This window comes from Arachis ipaensis, chromosome B5, assembly GCF_059453495.1.
Source record: "Arachis ipaensis isolate K30076 ecotype BB chromosome B5, ASM5945349v1, whole genome shotgun sequence".
Lineage (NCBI taxonomy): Eukaryota > Viridiplantae > Streptophyta > Magnoliopsida > Fabales > Fabaceae > Arachis > Arachis ipaensis.
Window position 1 is genome coordinate 5,267,061 of NC_142440.1, and position 17,463 is coordinate 5,284,523.

A 17,463-nucleotide genomic window follows, 5' to 3' on the forward strand; every position below is an offset into this window, starting at 1 on the left:
AAAGTGAGCAGCAGCGTAGGATTCTCACACTCAAATATAACCCAATTGTAGCTGTTTCTCATGTGACAGATGAGATACACCATCACAACAAAGAAACCATTATCACTAGACATTTTTTTTCTAAATTTTTTGAAGAAAAACGGAAGAGAAGAAGGATTAAGATGTTTGTGAAGAATACTAACGGTTTGAAGATCCTTTTATAACTGATTGATTTTTATCGTACTATATATCGTTTACAGTATCAATGTTTTAAGTTAGCATGTACTGTAAACGAGATATGTGGAGTTCGTTCTTCCCCACGTAATACGTGTGCACACGTGATATGTAAACTTGGGTTTATGTCTTATCTCGTTTACACTGTAAACAAGATACATGCTAACTCAAAACATTGATATTGTAAACGAGATAAGACATATTACGAAAATCGGTAAAAATTCTTCAAATTATCTATTTTCGTAATTAAAATATTTATTTTAAAAAAATTTCTAAATAAATCAAACATTAATTAGTTTGTTACGGGCTGAAAAAATGATATAAAATGAATAAATTTTCCTTAATTTGGAACTAACATGAATATTTCATTCTAAATAACATGAATATTTTTTTTTCTTTAAGCTTAGTTTAGGCCCAAATGAAAATAAATGTATATTAGAATATGTGCTCCTTAACCAATTTAAGTTAGTTGACCAATGACAAAAATTAAAGTTAATTCTATATATAATAATTTATTGGTTACTAAATAAAATTTTGGCAAAAAAAAAAAAAAAAAGTTCTACCATGCACAAAGAAGAGAATATATAATTTTTTATTTTCTCAACTCTCAAGCATCTGATGTCAAAATGGTGGGGCTTCTTGTCCTGTATTATTCTTATTCACTTAAGGTATCTGACCATGAGATATTTTTTTGCCCAGTGTATTCAAACTTCGAATCTGAGTTAAAAGATCAAATCATGAATTGTCACACCCAGGTGCTTCAAAGAATAGTTGCATTGTTTTTTTTTTTAGAATGCTCTTTTACGATAATCTCGAGTTCCGCATACCTAAATTAATTCATCGAAAATCTAAGCTTCGTTTAAGAATTTGTATTAATTAATAAATTATTACACGTATAAATATAAAATTAAATCTAAATCTTAATATTTTATTTAATTATATACGAATGAATTGACCATTTCACTAGCCTAATTGTTAAGAGAAATGTTATTTTGCTAAGAAAGGCATTATCTTAATGGGCTAGGCCCGTCACTTATGGCCCATAGGATAAGACAAAAAATAAAAAAGAAAATAGTTGCAATGGCCAAATTATACAACGCTGTGTGAACACTGAAAAAAACACAGATGAGAACTCAGAAGCTATAGTTTAAAAAAAAAAAATGGATTTCTCGGAGAAGGACCTTTTCGGCGAAGATTCCGACAACGAACAAGATGGGACCCGCTCAACGTCGCCGTCGTCGTCCTCCTCTTCTTCCGCTTCATCCTCATCCTCGTCCTCTGCCTCTACCTCCAACGGCACTGAAGGTGAAGGCGGCGGCGGCGCCAACTCGACCTCCTCCGGCAGCGGAACGGCAAGCAGCGGCGCCGCCGCTGGAGATGACGATGACGAAAACGGCGATGAGGTGGAGCAAAGTAACAAGGCTTCTTACGCTAATTATAACGATCATGATGATGAGTATGAAGATAAAGATCTGTTTGGCTCTGACAATGAAGATTATTGTAAAACCCTTGTCAAAAGCCCTTACCCTATTCCCGGTATAATTCTCTCTGTTTTCGTTATTTATTTATTTTTATTTTACTTACTTTTAAAGTTTATGTTGCTCAATTGTTCTTCATGTGTTGCTTAACTATTGCTACTATCTTATTATATCCCTTTTGATGGGAGAAAAAGAAAATGAGCATATAAATTATAATTCCAAGTGAGAAATATAGTTTTGACGATTCAGAAATGTTTTGTGTTGGGACTTGGGAGTGTAACTTCATTTGCTTCAACTCGAAGGCACTTTAGGGTTCTCATCCTAACAATTACAGCATCTGAAAAATTGTTAAAGTGGATTACAGAACTTGGCATTGTTGAATTGTTTCCTTAATTTGTTTTAATGTGAAGTGGGGGTAATCTAAAGAAAATAATCTAGCTAGAATTCTAGTGAGGGATTAGCTGATATTTGGGTGCAACAATTGGGAAAAGAAGAAAGTTCTTGTTCATGATTATGGATTATTTCTAGCAACTAATCCCCCCCTAAGGAAAGGTGGAGATTTAGCTTTTATAGTGCAAGCTAAGACCTTTTCCTTTTCCTTTTCTCACCCCTTCCCCTTTCCTTTAGCTCCACCAGAGAACATAGAATGACTGAATGAGGGGGAAAGATAGCACAATTTACCACTTATAAGAGAAAAAGAAAGAAAAACCACAAAAATATAGTTATTTACCACTACATATATAAGTCCTTGGGAGTGCACATAAGACTAAACTTCTTGAGTAACATCAATATTGCCTTGAGGATTTCATATAAACAGTTGATATGAAAATTCTGTAAATTATCTTAAAATTGTAAAAAGTTAAGCCAGCTATTAATTCCTTGTTTTTGTACTGATCTTGCTTTGTTTGGTTTCCTCTGGCAGTGTTGCCTGCCATTCGCAACACGAACAATCAGGGTAGAGGGGGTTTTGGTGGCCGCGGTCGTGGTCGCTGGCAGCCGGGACATCAGAATGATAGAGGCGCCGGCCTTCTTCCTCGTCCTGGACCATATCCCCAGAGGCAAAATTTTGGGTATGGAAACAGGTTTTCCAATGGTCGCCACGATGAACGGTTTGTCTCTGAAATGAAGCTGTCTAAGAGCGAAGAAACTCTGTCAAGAAAGTGCATTGCTTTTCAGGAGGTAGAGAAATGCCAACGTTTTCCTATATTTCACCGCAGTTGCATTGAACAATTTACTGGTTGATTTGGTTAGTGATCGAACATATCATTATGGAGATAATTTTTTTAAGCTCAATTTTAGATTTTCTCACAATGTTGAAAGTGGTTAGGAAAGAAAAGAAAAATGAAGTTTGTTTGGTAAAACTGTAAAAGACAGCAAGATCATAATACAGTTTTGAGTCTTGATCAGGTTCGATTTAATACTGAAGTCAATATCTTGTTTCTTTATCTCTTACGACATTAGTTTGGTATAATTGTATGAATTTCCCGTTCTTGATGTACATTTCTGAATATTTTTTTCCTTATTTTTTTATAGCCTTGTGAAATTGCCTGTTATAGTCGTGTAGAAGGTGGACAAGTATTTTTCGATGATCGTAGTGTGGTGAGCCATCTGTTGCTCTTCTGCTTGATTTTTTCCATTTGACTGAATGTGCAATAGGTTGTGATGATATTATGCTAATGAGTACTTTCTTTTACTGTTTATTTAGAGGCTTTTTAAGCGTCTTATCTCTGAAGATGTTGGGGCTGATTTGAATGAAGGTTATGATACATTCATTCCCAAACAAGGTGCGTGATTTATCCGAAAATTTAACCTATGGTTTGTGATTTTGAAAGTAATAATTTCGAATGCTACTCTGAAGATTTGTTCCTGAAAAGTATGTATGCTTCTGTTTATGTTAGTTATCCTTTTTCTTTTGCTTTTATTCCTTAAGCAGACTTAGGGTCAGAAGGCTTTGGTGACCTTCTTGCTTGCATTAGAGACAAAGGTATCCAACTTCAAAACAACATTCATTTTGTGGTATGTTGTATGTTTTCTTGTAATCTTTTTGTTTATAGCCAAATTAATTGCTGAATTCAGAAGGTTATCTGTTAATCTTCATGTTCATTTTCATTCTTTGCAGACATTCCGCAACAATCTTAACAAGGTACTTATTCATTTTGAATTATTTTGCTTCTAGTCAGAGTACTGCTATACCATTATTTGGAAATTGGTGAGCTAACTGGTAATAACCTTGTGAGTTTTCAACGTTAACTGAGTACTTGACGATCTAATGAGCTAGCTAATGTCTTTGCAGATTATGGCTACAGCATATATCCGACATGAGCCTTGGGAAATGGGGGTGCACAAAAGGAATGGTGTTGTCTATCTTGATGTACATAAACTACCAGAAAGACCACAAAGTGATTTAGATCGCAGGAGGTACAGGGCTTACATATTTATATTTTACTAAGCTTGGCCGTGTAAATTTTAATTTGAATTGCAATGGAGAAAGACTAAGGCCCATATACAACAAAGACATGATTATTTAGCTCAGGGGAAATGGAAAGGATCTTGGTCAAGGGAAGCATTGATCTCGAAATGACTGTAATGGCATGCATTCATAGCCCACTATTATTTTCTGTCTACTTGATCTGATTAGAAAGATCTAATTACTTTGAATTTTTCATTGCACAAGCGTTAAGTTTTATATGTTTTGGCAATTAGATGTTATTGGGGATATTGTTTTGAGAGCCTTGCCACTGAAGATCCTACAAGAGATGATGGAGAGGGGATACATCATGTCAATGCCAATGTTGAATTTTGTACTGTGATTAAGACAAAATTAGGGGCCCACCGGATCTTGATGGGTGCTGAGATGGATTGCTGTGATTCGACTGATGAGGGAAAGAGTTTTTATGTGGAGCTAAAAACAAGTCGTGAGGTTGGCTACCTTGTGTTTAACTTCAATCATAGCTTCTCTTCTCCTTTTTAAGTACTATTTGTGTTGGCTTAACAACGTGAATCTATCATTTCTATTGATGCAGTTGGAATATCATACTGAGGAAAAATATGAGAGAGAGAAATTGTTAAAATTTTGGGTATGTCTCCTATATGTCCTGAATTTTTATGCGGTCATCAGTTGATCTCCATGTTTAAGAAATTCATGTGTCCTACGGACTCAAGAAAGTCTTGTTGCTTGCAGATTCAATCATTCCTGGCAGGTGTTCCGTATATTGTCATAGGATTTAGGTAATTAATTATTGTATTCATATAATTACAGTCTTAATCTCTCTTAAGTCTTAATAGTTAAGACTAAAACGTTGTGCTGGAAAGTAACTCATTTTAAGTACAATTGATGAAATGGATGTTACCTAATGTAAACATGAACTGTGCTATGTTTCTTTGCATGCTTGACTAACGAAAATTCAACTTGGAAGTGATCGATGCCTTCTTTCATCTTAATTTAACATGTAGCTGTGATACAGGGATGATTCTGGTCGTCTTGTTCGGACAGAAAGACTTAGAACCAAAGATATTACACAGAGAGTAAAAATGAAGAACTACTGGCAGGTACATTTTAGCTGCCGTTAGATGCATAGTTGGATATGGATTTCTGAGTTGTAGTAAACTCCTGGCAATGACATTTGTATCTAGGAATCTAGCATTTTCCAGATGTTGATTTTCTTCTCAGACATCAAGGCACATTTTAGCAAACTTTGTTTTTGTACATGCAACCGACTCTTCATAGAAAATTAAGAATGATTTAATATCATCTCAAGAGAGCGCAAAAATCATAATCAGCTTATAAAAAATGTTGAATAGGACTTCACCTCCCCTCATTATTATTATTATTTTTTTGCTTGGCAGGGGGGAGTCTGCTTGGCTTTCGCTGACGAGGTATTATGCTGGCTGTATGGAACCGTCAAAGAAAGTGAGTATTATTAGACCCTTCATGTTTAGGGTGTTGCACAAACATAAAAGAAATGATGTTTGTAAATCTTCTACCAACTTTCTTTCAATTCATAAAGCAGTTATAAAGGACAAAGTTCTTCCAATGCCAGTTTCTAATGTGTTAATTTTCATTGTTTCAGATGCAGATTATATATTGCAGTTTGCTCCACCCTTCAACCGTTTGGAGCTTTTGCAGGCTCAGTCTTGTCCAGATGCAATTACTAGTCATCTGGATTTGTTGTGAACAATTTGAGACCTTACAGTCATCATCATATACACAATTCATTATACAGAAGAAAAGGGGAACCTCAACTTTGGGATTTCCCACAGTTCATGAACCTTTTGGGTTAGGGTATACTATGTGAATGCTGAGAATTGCATTCCATCTTTAGATAGCAATTCGAGAAAAGACATTATGCTCTCCTTGACTCACTGGAAAAATAGTTTCAGATTTCATTATTTCCAACTTGTTACTCCATATTTTCAATAACTTTCTTTCTTTCGAAAACTTTAAAAATCCTTTAACTTGTTGGAAACAGAAAGAATTGACTTACAATAATTAGGATATTGGGAAAGCATTTTCTTATGCACTTTATATTAAGAACACTACTTGAATGGGGAAAACGTTGTTTTGAAGGAGGTAATAGAATCAAATTTGTCGATGTATCATTGTAGAAAATTTAAATTAAAGTTCTATGCTCCATTTATGGTCCAAGTGATATTGAATGCTAGGGGTTTAGTATGTTAAGTAGGAAGAGAGTTATCTAGGTTAAGTTAAATACAAGATAAATGAAAGAAAAAGATGTTGGTTATCCATCATTTATATTTTCTTTATTTAGCCTATGAAATATGGAATTGATGTTTAAAATTCGGTCTAACGGCTTTCCTAGTTGCTGCCAACCTTAATGTATACACTATTATCCGAAATTTATAAGCTATCTTATCATCTGTAGCCTGATATTTAGATAAAAATCTCAAGGGATCTCCAAACTTCCAAAGTCCAAACTCTTCCATATTCCTCATGACTTCTCAAAATAAAAAATTGCAACAATACCCATACTCGTATATTAGTGTTTTTGAACATGCATATATTCGTTGAAAGAATATTTTTGTGAAATTGAAAAAATAAAAAAAAAATGTTTTCAAAATTCTTCTAATTTTTATGTCTAGGAAACTGGCTTATTTAGTACTTTTTATTTTTTATTATTTTTCTATTTGAATCTTATTTCAAGATTTTTTCTTTTAGTTCTATTTTCCTTTCTTTTAGTTAAAAAAAACTCCAAAGTCTACTTTTTTGTAGATCACGGTAAGGTAAGAGAAAGAGAAATTTCTAATATTTTTTCTATTTACTTTTTCGATAATCTCCATACTAAACGCGAATAGTGCTCAGCAATCAGTGTCCCCTTCCTCTACTTAGAATCATCACGCTGGGAACTCTGAGCTTGTTTTTCTTCCTATTATGTTACTATTCGGAATTTGGAATCTACACTACAAATTCGTTTCTTCTTTTCATCTTACCCACTCCACTTGGTAAATGCGGTGTAGGATGCAATGATGGCATGTTTCATTTGGCAATGCCACCTGATGTATTTTGATCAATGGTTATCGTGGTCATTACCAGCGCATGTTCCAACTTCCAAACATGATGGAGATAGTGTTGGTTTGTGTTTTTATTTTCTGTTTTTATTTTTAGTATTTTCTATTTTTAAGATTTTGTTAAAAAAAAAGTAAAAATAATAAAAATAATAAAATTTTATTTTTTATTTTTATTTTTTATTTTTATTTTTTCCTTCGTAAAATCTAAAAAACAGAAAACACTGAGAATGAAAAGGTAAATTAAATGCACCCTAGTCAGTTTCTTTCATTCTTATGAACTCTTTGACTTTATTGTACTACTATGTGCTTTCCGCAAGTGCTCAAACAGTCAAACATTAACCTTTAAATTAAATATTGCAGAGATTTGCATGTGAATTGTGTCATATTTAACTAATTAGATGAGATCTCCATATTTGTGTTTGAGAATATAGATAACTTATACCAATCTTTGGTGTTAGTGTGATGAGTTAGGTTGTGTTTGGAGTTCACGTTAAAAAAAGGAGAAGTTCGTTTGAGTGCTTTGAACGTCCCAATTTTATGTTTGGCAATTTTTTAAGGGTGTGTTTGGCAACTACGTTGAAAGAGGAAAAGCACGTTACAGCTTCTTGAACGCTTCAATTTTTGGTTTGGCTAATTTTTCTATCTATGAACGCGCAGAAGTGATTTTGGTTACAAAACCACGTTTACAAGAAGCAAGAATTTCTAGCTTCTGCGTTGCACTACTGGCTTTTAGCCATTGACATTTAACCTTTATTTTTCTTTTACCAACTTTATCCTTTATACATATTATTATATTATTTATAAAATTCTTATTATTTCTCTTTACATGAGCTCTTTTTTCTATTATTTATTATTTATATTTTTTATTTGACATTATATATTTTTATAATGATAATTTTTGTGCATTATATTTATTATTATTTTTTTATAATATAATTTATTGATTTCATTAGGTAAAATAAATTAAACAAAAAAATTAACCATAAATAATAATAATAGTAAAAAATTATAGCGTACTAAAAAAGAGTATTAAGAATACTAAAAATATACTATATAAAAATATATAAGAAAAAATATAAAAAAATTAAATATATATTAAAAAAAAACATTATAATTTAATGTCATGTCCTTTTTAGTAATTATTTATCTAAAAGTGATTTTAACTAATATTATCTAAACAATATTTATTTTATCAAAATCAATTTTAGTATAGAGTTGACAAACATAAATCATGTTGATACAAACTTACTTCTACCCAAAATTAATTTTATAAAATCAATTTTATTCAAACTCCAATTTGACTAACCACAATCCAATTTGTCTCTAAATGTACGTTTACACGAAGCTAAAAATTTTAGTTTCTGCGTTCACGTTGCTAATTACAATTGAGAAATTAAGTAAGAAAATTATTCCTCTTCTACCAATCTTATCCTTCATTTTTTTTCTATAAAAATGATGTAAGTAACCATATAATTTTCACAATAATTCTTTATATATGTTCTTGGTTCCAATTTTTTTTTCATCAAAATCTTTTAGATTTGTTACGATCACTGCCAAGATAAATATTTTAATTTTTTTTATTACTTTTAGTACTCTCCTTCATCTTTTGATTTTTATGTTTTTTATTGTATTTTTTTATTTATATATAAATATTTTTTATATTACTTTTGTATTCTGATATTATTTTTTTAGTGTTCTAATATCATATTTTTATTGTATTTTTTATTTATATAACAACTATTGTTGATATAAATTCTTATTTTTATTAATTTTTATGATATTTTTTTTATTTTTTGTTTATATAAATTCTTTTTTCTATTCTTTATTGTACTATATTTATGTTGTGTATAAAATTTTTTATTTTTTATTTAGTTTTATTCATATGAATTTTATTTACTTCTTATTGTAATTTTTTGTTCATATGATATATGTTGTTAGTTGTAATTATTATATTCTATGTTTGTACGGAATTTTTTTGTTTTTTGTTTTTGTTTTTATTGTACTTTTTATTGTACTTTATTTTTGTTTTTATTATATAATAATTATAAAAATTTATAGTCTAAAATGATACTAAATTAAAGAATAGTAACGGTATTAAAATAATATAAAATATTTTCTTTTTGTTTGAAATTATAAAATATATAGTACTCCCTTTAGTATTTTTATGTATTAAAATATATTTTATCAATTTTTTATATGTTACTTTAAATTAGTAAATAAATATTAATTTTATTATAAAATAAATTAATAAGATTTATTTAAATATCTTAAGTAAAATGGTAGGATAATATAAAAAATTATTTATATTAATGTCTCTTATAGTAATTTTTCATCTAAAAGTAATTTTGAGTAGTATATTCCAAATAATATTTATTTTACTATAATCCATTTTGATACAAAGACAAACATAAATCACGTTAACACAGACTTATTTTTCATCAGAATCTAAGTTTACAAAATCACTTTTATACAAACTTCCATTTACAAACTATAATCCAAATACACAATTAGTTACCACAAAAATGTCACCCAAAGGTCAACAACAAGAGATCTAACTACAAGATTTCATAATCACCTCATCTTCTTCGCCTTCTATAAGATCTTGTCCGTTACCTACACTGCTAGACATACTTGACTCTCCTACCACATTGATTGGCATTGCTACATTGAATAAAAAAAAATGTTAAGAGCCAATAAAATTTATTATTTTTAGTCAATAATATTTAAAAGTATAAATTATAACTTAAAAATATATTATTGGATTGCTAGACAAAAAAATATTAGATTAATAACTAAAAATACTAAAAAATAATAAATTCTTTTGGTGGTTCAAGATATGCATTTTTTATTTTTTATATTGGGTTGAGAATGGTATTTTTTTAGATTATGGATTATTAAGGTGTTAATCTCAAATATGACACTATTTAATGAGTTAAACCTCAGAGTGGTCCCTGAACTTGCACTCGACCCTCAAAGTGGTCCTTAAACTTGCAATGGCCTCAATATTATCCCCGAATTTAACACATGTAGTTCACGGTCGTCCCTGAAGCATTTTTCGGAGAATATTCCTTAATGGCGCGCTGACGTATATGGAGAGGCGCTACGTTGGATATCTGACGTGGCTGTTATCATTTTTTAACTCAATTTAGTCCCTGAATTATTTTATAACCCTAATCCCCAATTTATTATCAGAAACCACTATGTTTCTTCTTCTCTGCTCTCCTTCGTCTTCTCTGCCATTGTTGAGTTGCCATTGTTGAACGTGATTTGAGTGGGTCATGATAGGTGGAGTAATAGTTGAAGTACCTGGTGGTGTGATAATTGGTTTGACCCTTACTTCATTGATTCTGGCATTGAATACTTTGCAAGCATTGTTACATATGTTGTCACATTTTGGTTGGGAGGGGAAGAAGGCCCGACTCCATGCATCTCTTCGTCATTTGGAAAGGTACTCTCATGCTTCCTTTTTAGCTCTCTAGATTTTCATCATCCCCTCAATGAATCCCTCTTGAGCAATAGATCTTACACACTCCCACAGTAATCCTTTAAGTTCATTGTCTTTCCACTTCTTATTGAAGTTTCTCCGCAAGTGCTATACACAAAATCTGTGGTGGACATCAGGGAAGACCTCCTGCATAGCTGTGATTAGCCCTTGCACGAAACCACTGAAATTGATAACTTACAATATCGGGACCCAAAATGGTCCCTCACCTTACATAAGTGACATCAAAATAGTCCCTACACATACATAAGTGACATTAGATTAATCCTTACACATGTATAAGTGACAGTAAATTCATCCCCATAATTTATTAAGTTCTACTCCTATCCCATTCTATCAATACAAACAATAACAATGTGTGAAACAAACCAATAAATATAGAAACAGAATCATGAAAGCAAAACATGGCTACAAAAAATACATCAACCTAAGGAGTTCAACCCTTACTAAAATACAATAACCAGTAAATAGCAAAGACATCGTTACATTTTACATGTCCAAAATGAAACACCACCCATTTTGGGTGTAGCTCCCTAGATCCTCTTGCAGCAGCTCAAAAAACCACCTCCAATTATTCGTGTTCTCCACTGGTACAATGGCATATGCAATGACGTAAATGGCTGCCAAGATTTGTCCACCAAATCTGATTTTTTGGAATGCTCCATCAAGCCTTATTAGAGGTCTGCATCCCGCCCTAAACCCATTCTTGCACCCATCCAGACAAATATACATCTTGTCAAAAGTGCGCTCTTCTGTTAAAGTTAAAGTTTCAGAGTGCTTCAGAGTGCTTCTGTTAGCTAATTTATTTTTTGTCTCCTTTGGGCAAGTATGATCATCATTGAAGGTTTTAACTTGCCAGCAAACAATCTCACTATCCTTAGAGATATAGATAACCCATGGACATTCCTCACCCCTACATAAAGCCCTGCATCATAAATTATCATTTTTCTTGAATCTAACTCTTCTACCTTCCTGGATGCAATACTCCCTCACAGCCTCCTTAAAATCCATCTTCGTGTTGAATTTCATCCCTACATCTAATTGGAGTTTTCCGAACCTTGTTTCTTCTCTGAAAACAGGAAATGAGTCGTCATCCTCTAAGTTAGGGGTGTCTTCATTTCTTCGAAATGCCAAGAATTTGTCTCATCTAACTCATCATGATATACATTATGAGCATCATAACCTCCAAAATTCGGGCCTTCATCATAACCTCAATTTGCTGCCTCCACCCATCATGACCCACTCAAATCACATTCAACAATGGCAACTCAACAATAGCAGAGAAGACGAAGGAGAGCAAAAAAGAAGAAACAGAGTGGTTTCTAATAATAAATTGGGAATTAGGGTTATAAAATAATTCCGGGACTAAATTGAGTTAAAAAAATGATAACAGCCACGTTAGATATCTAACGTGGCGCCTCTCCATACACGTCAGCGCGCCGTTATGGAATATTCCCCAGAATGCTTCAGGGACGACCATGAACCACATGTGTTAAATTCGGGAATAATATTGAGACTATTGCAAGTTTAAGGACCACTTTGAGAGTCGAGTGTAAGTTCAAGGACCACTCTGAGGTTTAACTCCTATTTAATGTAGGATATAGAAATAGAATCCTATTTTTGAGAGATATAAAAATCAAATTCTCCAATTTTAAAAAGTACAAAAATCGGACCCTTTAATTGCTCAAATCGAATCTTTCGATTTCTACTTAAAAAGATAAAAAATTTGAAATAAAAAATCAGAGTAATTTTTATACTTTTTACAATTTTAAAAATACTAAAAATTATAATATTAAAATATATCACTCATTTCATGTGCACTACAAAAATTAGCCTCAATATATACTTTCACTAACAAGAGATAGATGGTCCTTATTATTATTAGGCCAACAAATCAGAGAGGAAATGTAGGTCGTAACTTCATTTTACGCAAATGTATTTTTTTAAAGGTGGATTTTTTTTCAACTTTGGGCATGTTTAAGATTTTTAGTTTTTTACGTAAACAATCAATTATTTCAGTGTCAATATCATAAATTATTTATTAAATATTCAATCACACATACTTCTTTAAAAACAAACCGGTTTTTGTCTCGTTCAAATTATTGAAGTTCAGGTATTATCCATAGTTCAAACTTCAAAGACCTTAATTGTTAGCAAGGTGTTATTATCAGATCCTTCGCCGTTCAAAATTGTTGGAGGCATGATATGCGAGACACGTGGACTACAGTCCCACTCAAATATGTTTATCAGAATAAAATATATTGAATAATTTTTAATTAATTAACATTTACATTTTTTATTTAAAATAAATAAAATATTTTTAAAAAAATGAATTACTTAACTATGATGCGCAGATACTGACACGGACACGGGACACGCCGACAGACGAATTTTAAAATCTTACATAACACAGGGACATGCATATATATAAAATATAAAGTATTTTTTAGATAAATTATAATGATATTTTGATATTTTATTGGTATTAAAATATAAATTAAAATTTTTAATTATTTTTAATGTCTTATTTTAATTATATCAAGTATTTAAAATATTTTTTGTTTTAATAAATAATAATATATACTATAACTAAATTTATTTTAAGAATATATGTTAAGAATAAGACTGGACACGCAAACACGTAATGATATTTAGGTGTGTCCAAACGTAGTCGAAGAAAATTTTTTTATTTTTTATCAAGACACAGTTAGACACAGCAGATACACGAATGTCGGTGAGTGTCGTGTTCGGATGTCCACACGCGGACACGATAACTCAGCGAAGTGTCCATACTTCATAGTTTAATATTATTCGCTAATCACCAATCACATGCTACCAATTTACAAAAGAGAAGATAGAAGAATTAAAGGAGTGCAAAGTGTGAGAAGTGAGAACCCCGATTTATCCATCCCCAATAAATGAAACGTAAACACATTCCAAAATTAAATATCTGATTATTCTGTGTAGCCAGAAGAGAAGAGAAGAGAAGAGTGCGCTTTGTCTTTGTGGCGCACACTGTTTATTCTCTCTGCTATTGCTCTCTCTATCTCTCTCCACTCTCTGGCTAGCTACTACTTCTTCTTCTTCTACCTACCCAAACCCTAGTTTACTGAAATTGAGCTTCATGATTCGGTAGACAAAGAAAATAAACTAAAGGAAGAGGTATTGGTTATCACTATTAATAATAGCAATAGTGATAATAATAATAATTATTCTTCTTGTTGTTGTTATTATTATGTACGGTAACAGAGTGGCGGAGGGTGCGGGCGTTGATCGCAGGAAGCGAATCAACGACGTTCTCGACAAGCACTTGCACCGATCCTCACCCTCCACTTCCACCTCCGCCTCCACTAGGCCCATCAAGGCCCAAATCCAGGCCCAAATCCAAGCCAACAACTCCGACGCCACACTCGAGGAATCGGAAACCGACACCGGGGGATCGGACGTTAGTGCCTCCGACGACGGGGAAGACACCTCGTGGATCGCGTGGTTCTGCAGCCTCAGAGGGAACGAGTTCTTTTGCGAGGTCGATGATGATTACATTCAGGACGATTTTAACCTTTGTGGTTTGAGCAGCCAAGTTCCTTATTACGATTATGCCCTTGACTTGATTCTCGACGTTGACTCCTCCCACGGTAACTAACTGTAACTCACGCCTTCTCTTCTGATGTTGGATCATATTTTGCATTTGGTTTGTTTGATTCATACTTAAATGTGTAGGAGACATCTTTACAGAAGAACAAAATGAGTTGATTGAATCCGCCGCGGAGATGCTTTATGGTCTCATTCATGCCCGCTACATTTTAACAGGCAGAGGAATGGCTGCCATGGTATGATTCTTATTTCTTGTTCTAATTTATCTTGAGATATCCAACTGTTTTAACTGTGAAAGATGCATTGACTATCCAAGATAGTTTAAATCTTTTTGTGGTTAGAAATGGTAGTTTACTCTTAGCTGGAATTGAAGTTGGTAATGGTAATTGATTAAGTTCATTGGATTATGTTCTGTTATGTCATGTGCAGCTGGACAAGTACAAGAATTATGACTTTGGTAGGTGTCCGAGAGTTTACTGCTCAGGGCAACCGTGCCTTCCGGTGGGTCAGTCCGACATCCCTAGGTCGAGCACTGTAAAGATATATTGCCCCAGGTGTGAAGACATTTACTACCCGCGATCCAAGTATCAAGGTAGTATCCTTTTGTAGTTTCAAGTCTTGTGTTGGTGTTGAGCTCCTAGTTGCCAAGCTCTGTTTTTTTATCTCCCACGCATGTGTCTGTTGATTCATATTTTGGCTTTTAGGAATTTCCAATTCCACATCTGTTTTTAAATTTACTTTATGTTCTTCTTTATTAACCAACAAGAAAGAAGGCATAAAGAGATGATAACCAATGCATGAATGAAGTTAGATGACAATAAAAGCAGCAAAACCTTTCCGTACTTGGTGTGAACAATTATAAGGAATTTTAGAAACACTTATGTCTATCAATGAATGTATTAAAGTGTGAATTCCAAACGTCTAACACCTCATAGGGTTTCAAGTTCATGATCTCATTTTCTGGCATGAAATTAGCACCAATGCAATGCACCAATATCTCAATGTGCTGTTTGATATTATGCTTCCTATATACAAAGATATTTGGTATAACATACCACTGGATCATACAGGGGACGGGGTTTTAATCCATGGATATTTCTTTTTTAACTTTGGAATGATTGCATGTTATTTCATATTTCATTATTTTGCACATATTTTTTGGTTCAATTATACGATGAAACACTATAACCTGTACCCAAAGTTCCTTAACTGCATCTCTAGATATCGACGGAGCTTATTTTGGAACTACATTTCCTAACCTCTTCCTGATGACTTATGGTCATCTGAAGCCACAAAAGCCATCACAGAGCTATGTTCCAAGAGTTTTTGGTTTTAAAGTTCACAAGCCATGATGAAGAATTGAAGATGGATGGAATTTCAAAGCTTGCAAACAAAAGTACGAGTCGTCACATGCCTTGTTTTGCTGCCGCTGTTGTACTCCTAGATTTCCAAATTAATACAATCTACATCACACTGTTTTATTTATTTAGGAACATGTTGTAAAGTATATGCAGGCATGATTCGCGAGGCAATTAGTGTTTAATTTTGCTGTCAGCTTTGAAATCAGCGAGCTTTTGCAGACATTTTAATAGGTTATTTGGTTAGGTACAAAAATGCAATTATAATGGCATTACTTTTGTTTATTATAATTCCTTTATGGACTATGTACACACTAGAATGGAAGTGGTGGAATTCCTTGTAGTTCATTATTAAGAATTGAATATGGGTTTTTCTTTATTGACTGTACAAGAAGGATGGGTTTCCTTTTCTGGTGACTAGACGAAGGCATGTGTTGTAGCCATGGGCGAGGGAGTTTGAGATAAGACGCGAAGAATGTTACTGCCACAGATTTGGACAAGAACAGTTAATATGATAAGAGAGAGTATAATTATATTGTGAGTAAATTACCGATCCAGTTCCTGCTTTTTTCTCCGAATAACGTGACTTCTGATAAAATAAACAATCCACTTCAATTTCTGTCCTTGATCTGTCAGACAACGCGATCTTTCTGTTAGTACTACCATCATCTGATAACAGAAGTTGCTGATATGTTATGTTAACATACTGAGTTAGATGTCAAGTGCCAACATAAAATGAATGGAGACTTATTTTTCTCTAAATACAAATTGGTCAAGAACTTGTTATTTGTCTATATTCATTCAAATAAAATGTTGTTTTAGCATCAAATTGGTTAAGAGATTTATTTATATATTTGGTTACAATTCAGTTATATATTTAGATACAAATCATTTAATTCTGTATTTGCTATTTAATCTTTAATGGTTTTATACGAGAAAAAAGAGTATAAATGCAAAGGTGTCCAAAATATTATGAAATATTGAATATCTAAACTTCTCTAAAGAAATTGGAGATGAACTGAGAATGGTGAATGGTGGTTACAGCTGGCTTCATAAGTGGTGTTGTATATATTACCTCTTCCTGAAAATTTCTTAGAGGTTAAGGGTTGTGTGTGTGTAGTGCAAGCTGAATCGTTATATCAGTGTTAAGAGATGTACTTTGTTGTTCCATATTGCATAGTTTGGTTTATGTGTTAAGTTGAGAAAAGAACAAGGTAATAAGGACATGGAGAACTGAAAGATGGATATGCTGTGTCCTATATTAGGGCATTTGAGAGACATGGAAGATAGATGAAACCGATAGGGACAGCAAGGAGGAGCAAATGTTGGATAAGAACTAAGTAAAGGCCACCTACTGCAGTGCTATTACAGACTGGAGGCTTAGCTACTTTCGAGTTTTGAGTTTTATACCGCCTATGACAATAATTATACAACAAAAAGAAGACAATCAAATAGCTAATTAGGTACTTTGCAAAGTTGGATTTTCGTCCTTGCTAAGCTGGAGATATTGGGGTACATGGCACTTGGCACAATTGAATCACCTTGTGTTCTAGAAGATTCTTATCGTCAATGTGAGGTTACTTTGAAGACTGATTTGCAAGTATTTTTGTCCAAAGATCATAGACGCATGCATTTATAATTGAGAAACAAAAATGGGACATATATTGACCCTATTTGAATTAGAAATTACAAATGTGAATAAATGATTTTTATTTATAAAAATATGGAATATTGATTAATAAATGAATAGAATTAGTTTCACACTTGCAAAAAAATGTTTTCAACAAAGATA

The 17,463-nt window shown here is 32.7% G+C and overlaps 2 protein-coding genes across 7 annotated transcripts; both read left to right on the top strand.

Annotated features, from left to right (window-relative positions):
- The first annotated feature begins 1,290 nt into the window (after positions 1 to 1,290).
- On the top strand, positions 1,291 to 6,283 carry LOC107642612 (glycine-rich protein). The gene is made up of 13 exons (XM_016346017.3): positions 1,291 to 1,749; positions 2,614 to 2,870; positions 3,225 to 3,290; positions 3,397 to 3,475; positions 3,625 to 3,707; positions 3,811 to 3,834; positions 3,985 to 4,109; positions 4,395 to 4,611; positions 4,715 to 4,768; positions 4,873 to 4,919; positions 5,156 to 5,240; positions 5,538 to 5,601; positions 5,762 to 6,283. The coding sequence occupies exons 1-13, from the start codon at positions 1,374 to 1,376 to the stop codon at positions 5,863 to 5,865; spliced, it is 1,581 nt and encodes a 526-aa protein (XP_016201503.1). The 5' UTR covers positions 1,291 to 1,373; the 3' UTR covers positions 5,866 to 6,283.
- A 7,265-nt stretch (positions 6,284 to 13,548) lies between these two features.
- On the top strand, positions 13,549 to 16,050 carry LOC107642614 (putative casein kinase II subunit beta-4). 6 transcript variants are annotated; one of them, XM_016346018.3, is made up of 4 exons: positions 13,549 to 14,354; positions 14,440 to 14,549; positions 14,743 to 14,908; positions 15,535 to 16,050. In XM_016346018.3, exons 1-4 carry the CDS (start codon positions 13,955 to 13,957, stop codon positions 15,663 to 15,665), a joined length of 807 nt encoding a protein of 268 aa, XP_016201504.1. In that variant the 5' UTR covers positions 13,549 to 13,954; the 3' UTR covers positions 15,666 to 16,050. The 6 variants fall into 6 exon arrangements, with proteins under 6 accessions (XP_016201504.1, XP_016201505.1, XP_016201506.1 ...); XM_016346019.3 differs by having other exon boundaries at positions 14,743 to 14,905; XM_016346020.3 differs by having other exon boundaries at positions 14,455 to 14,549.
- The last annotated feature ends 1,413 nt before the right edge of the window (positions 16,051 to 17,463 follow it).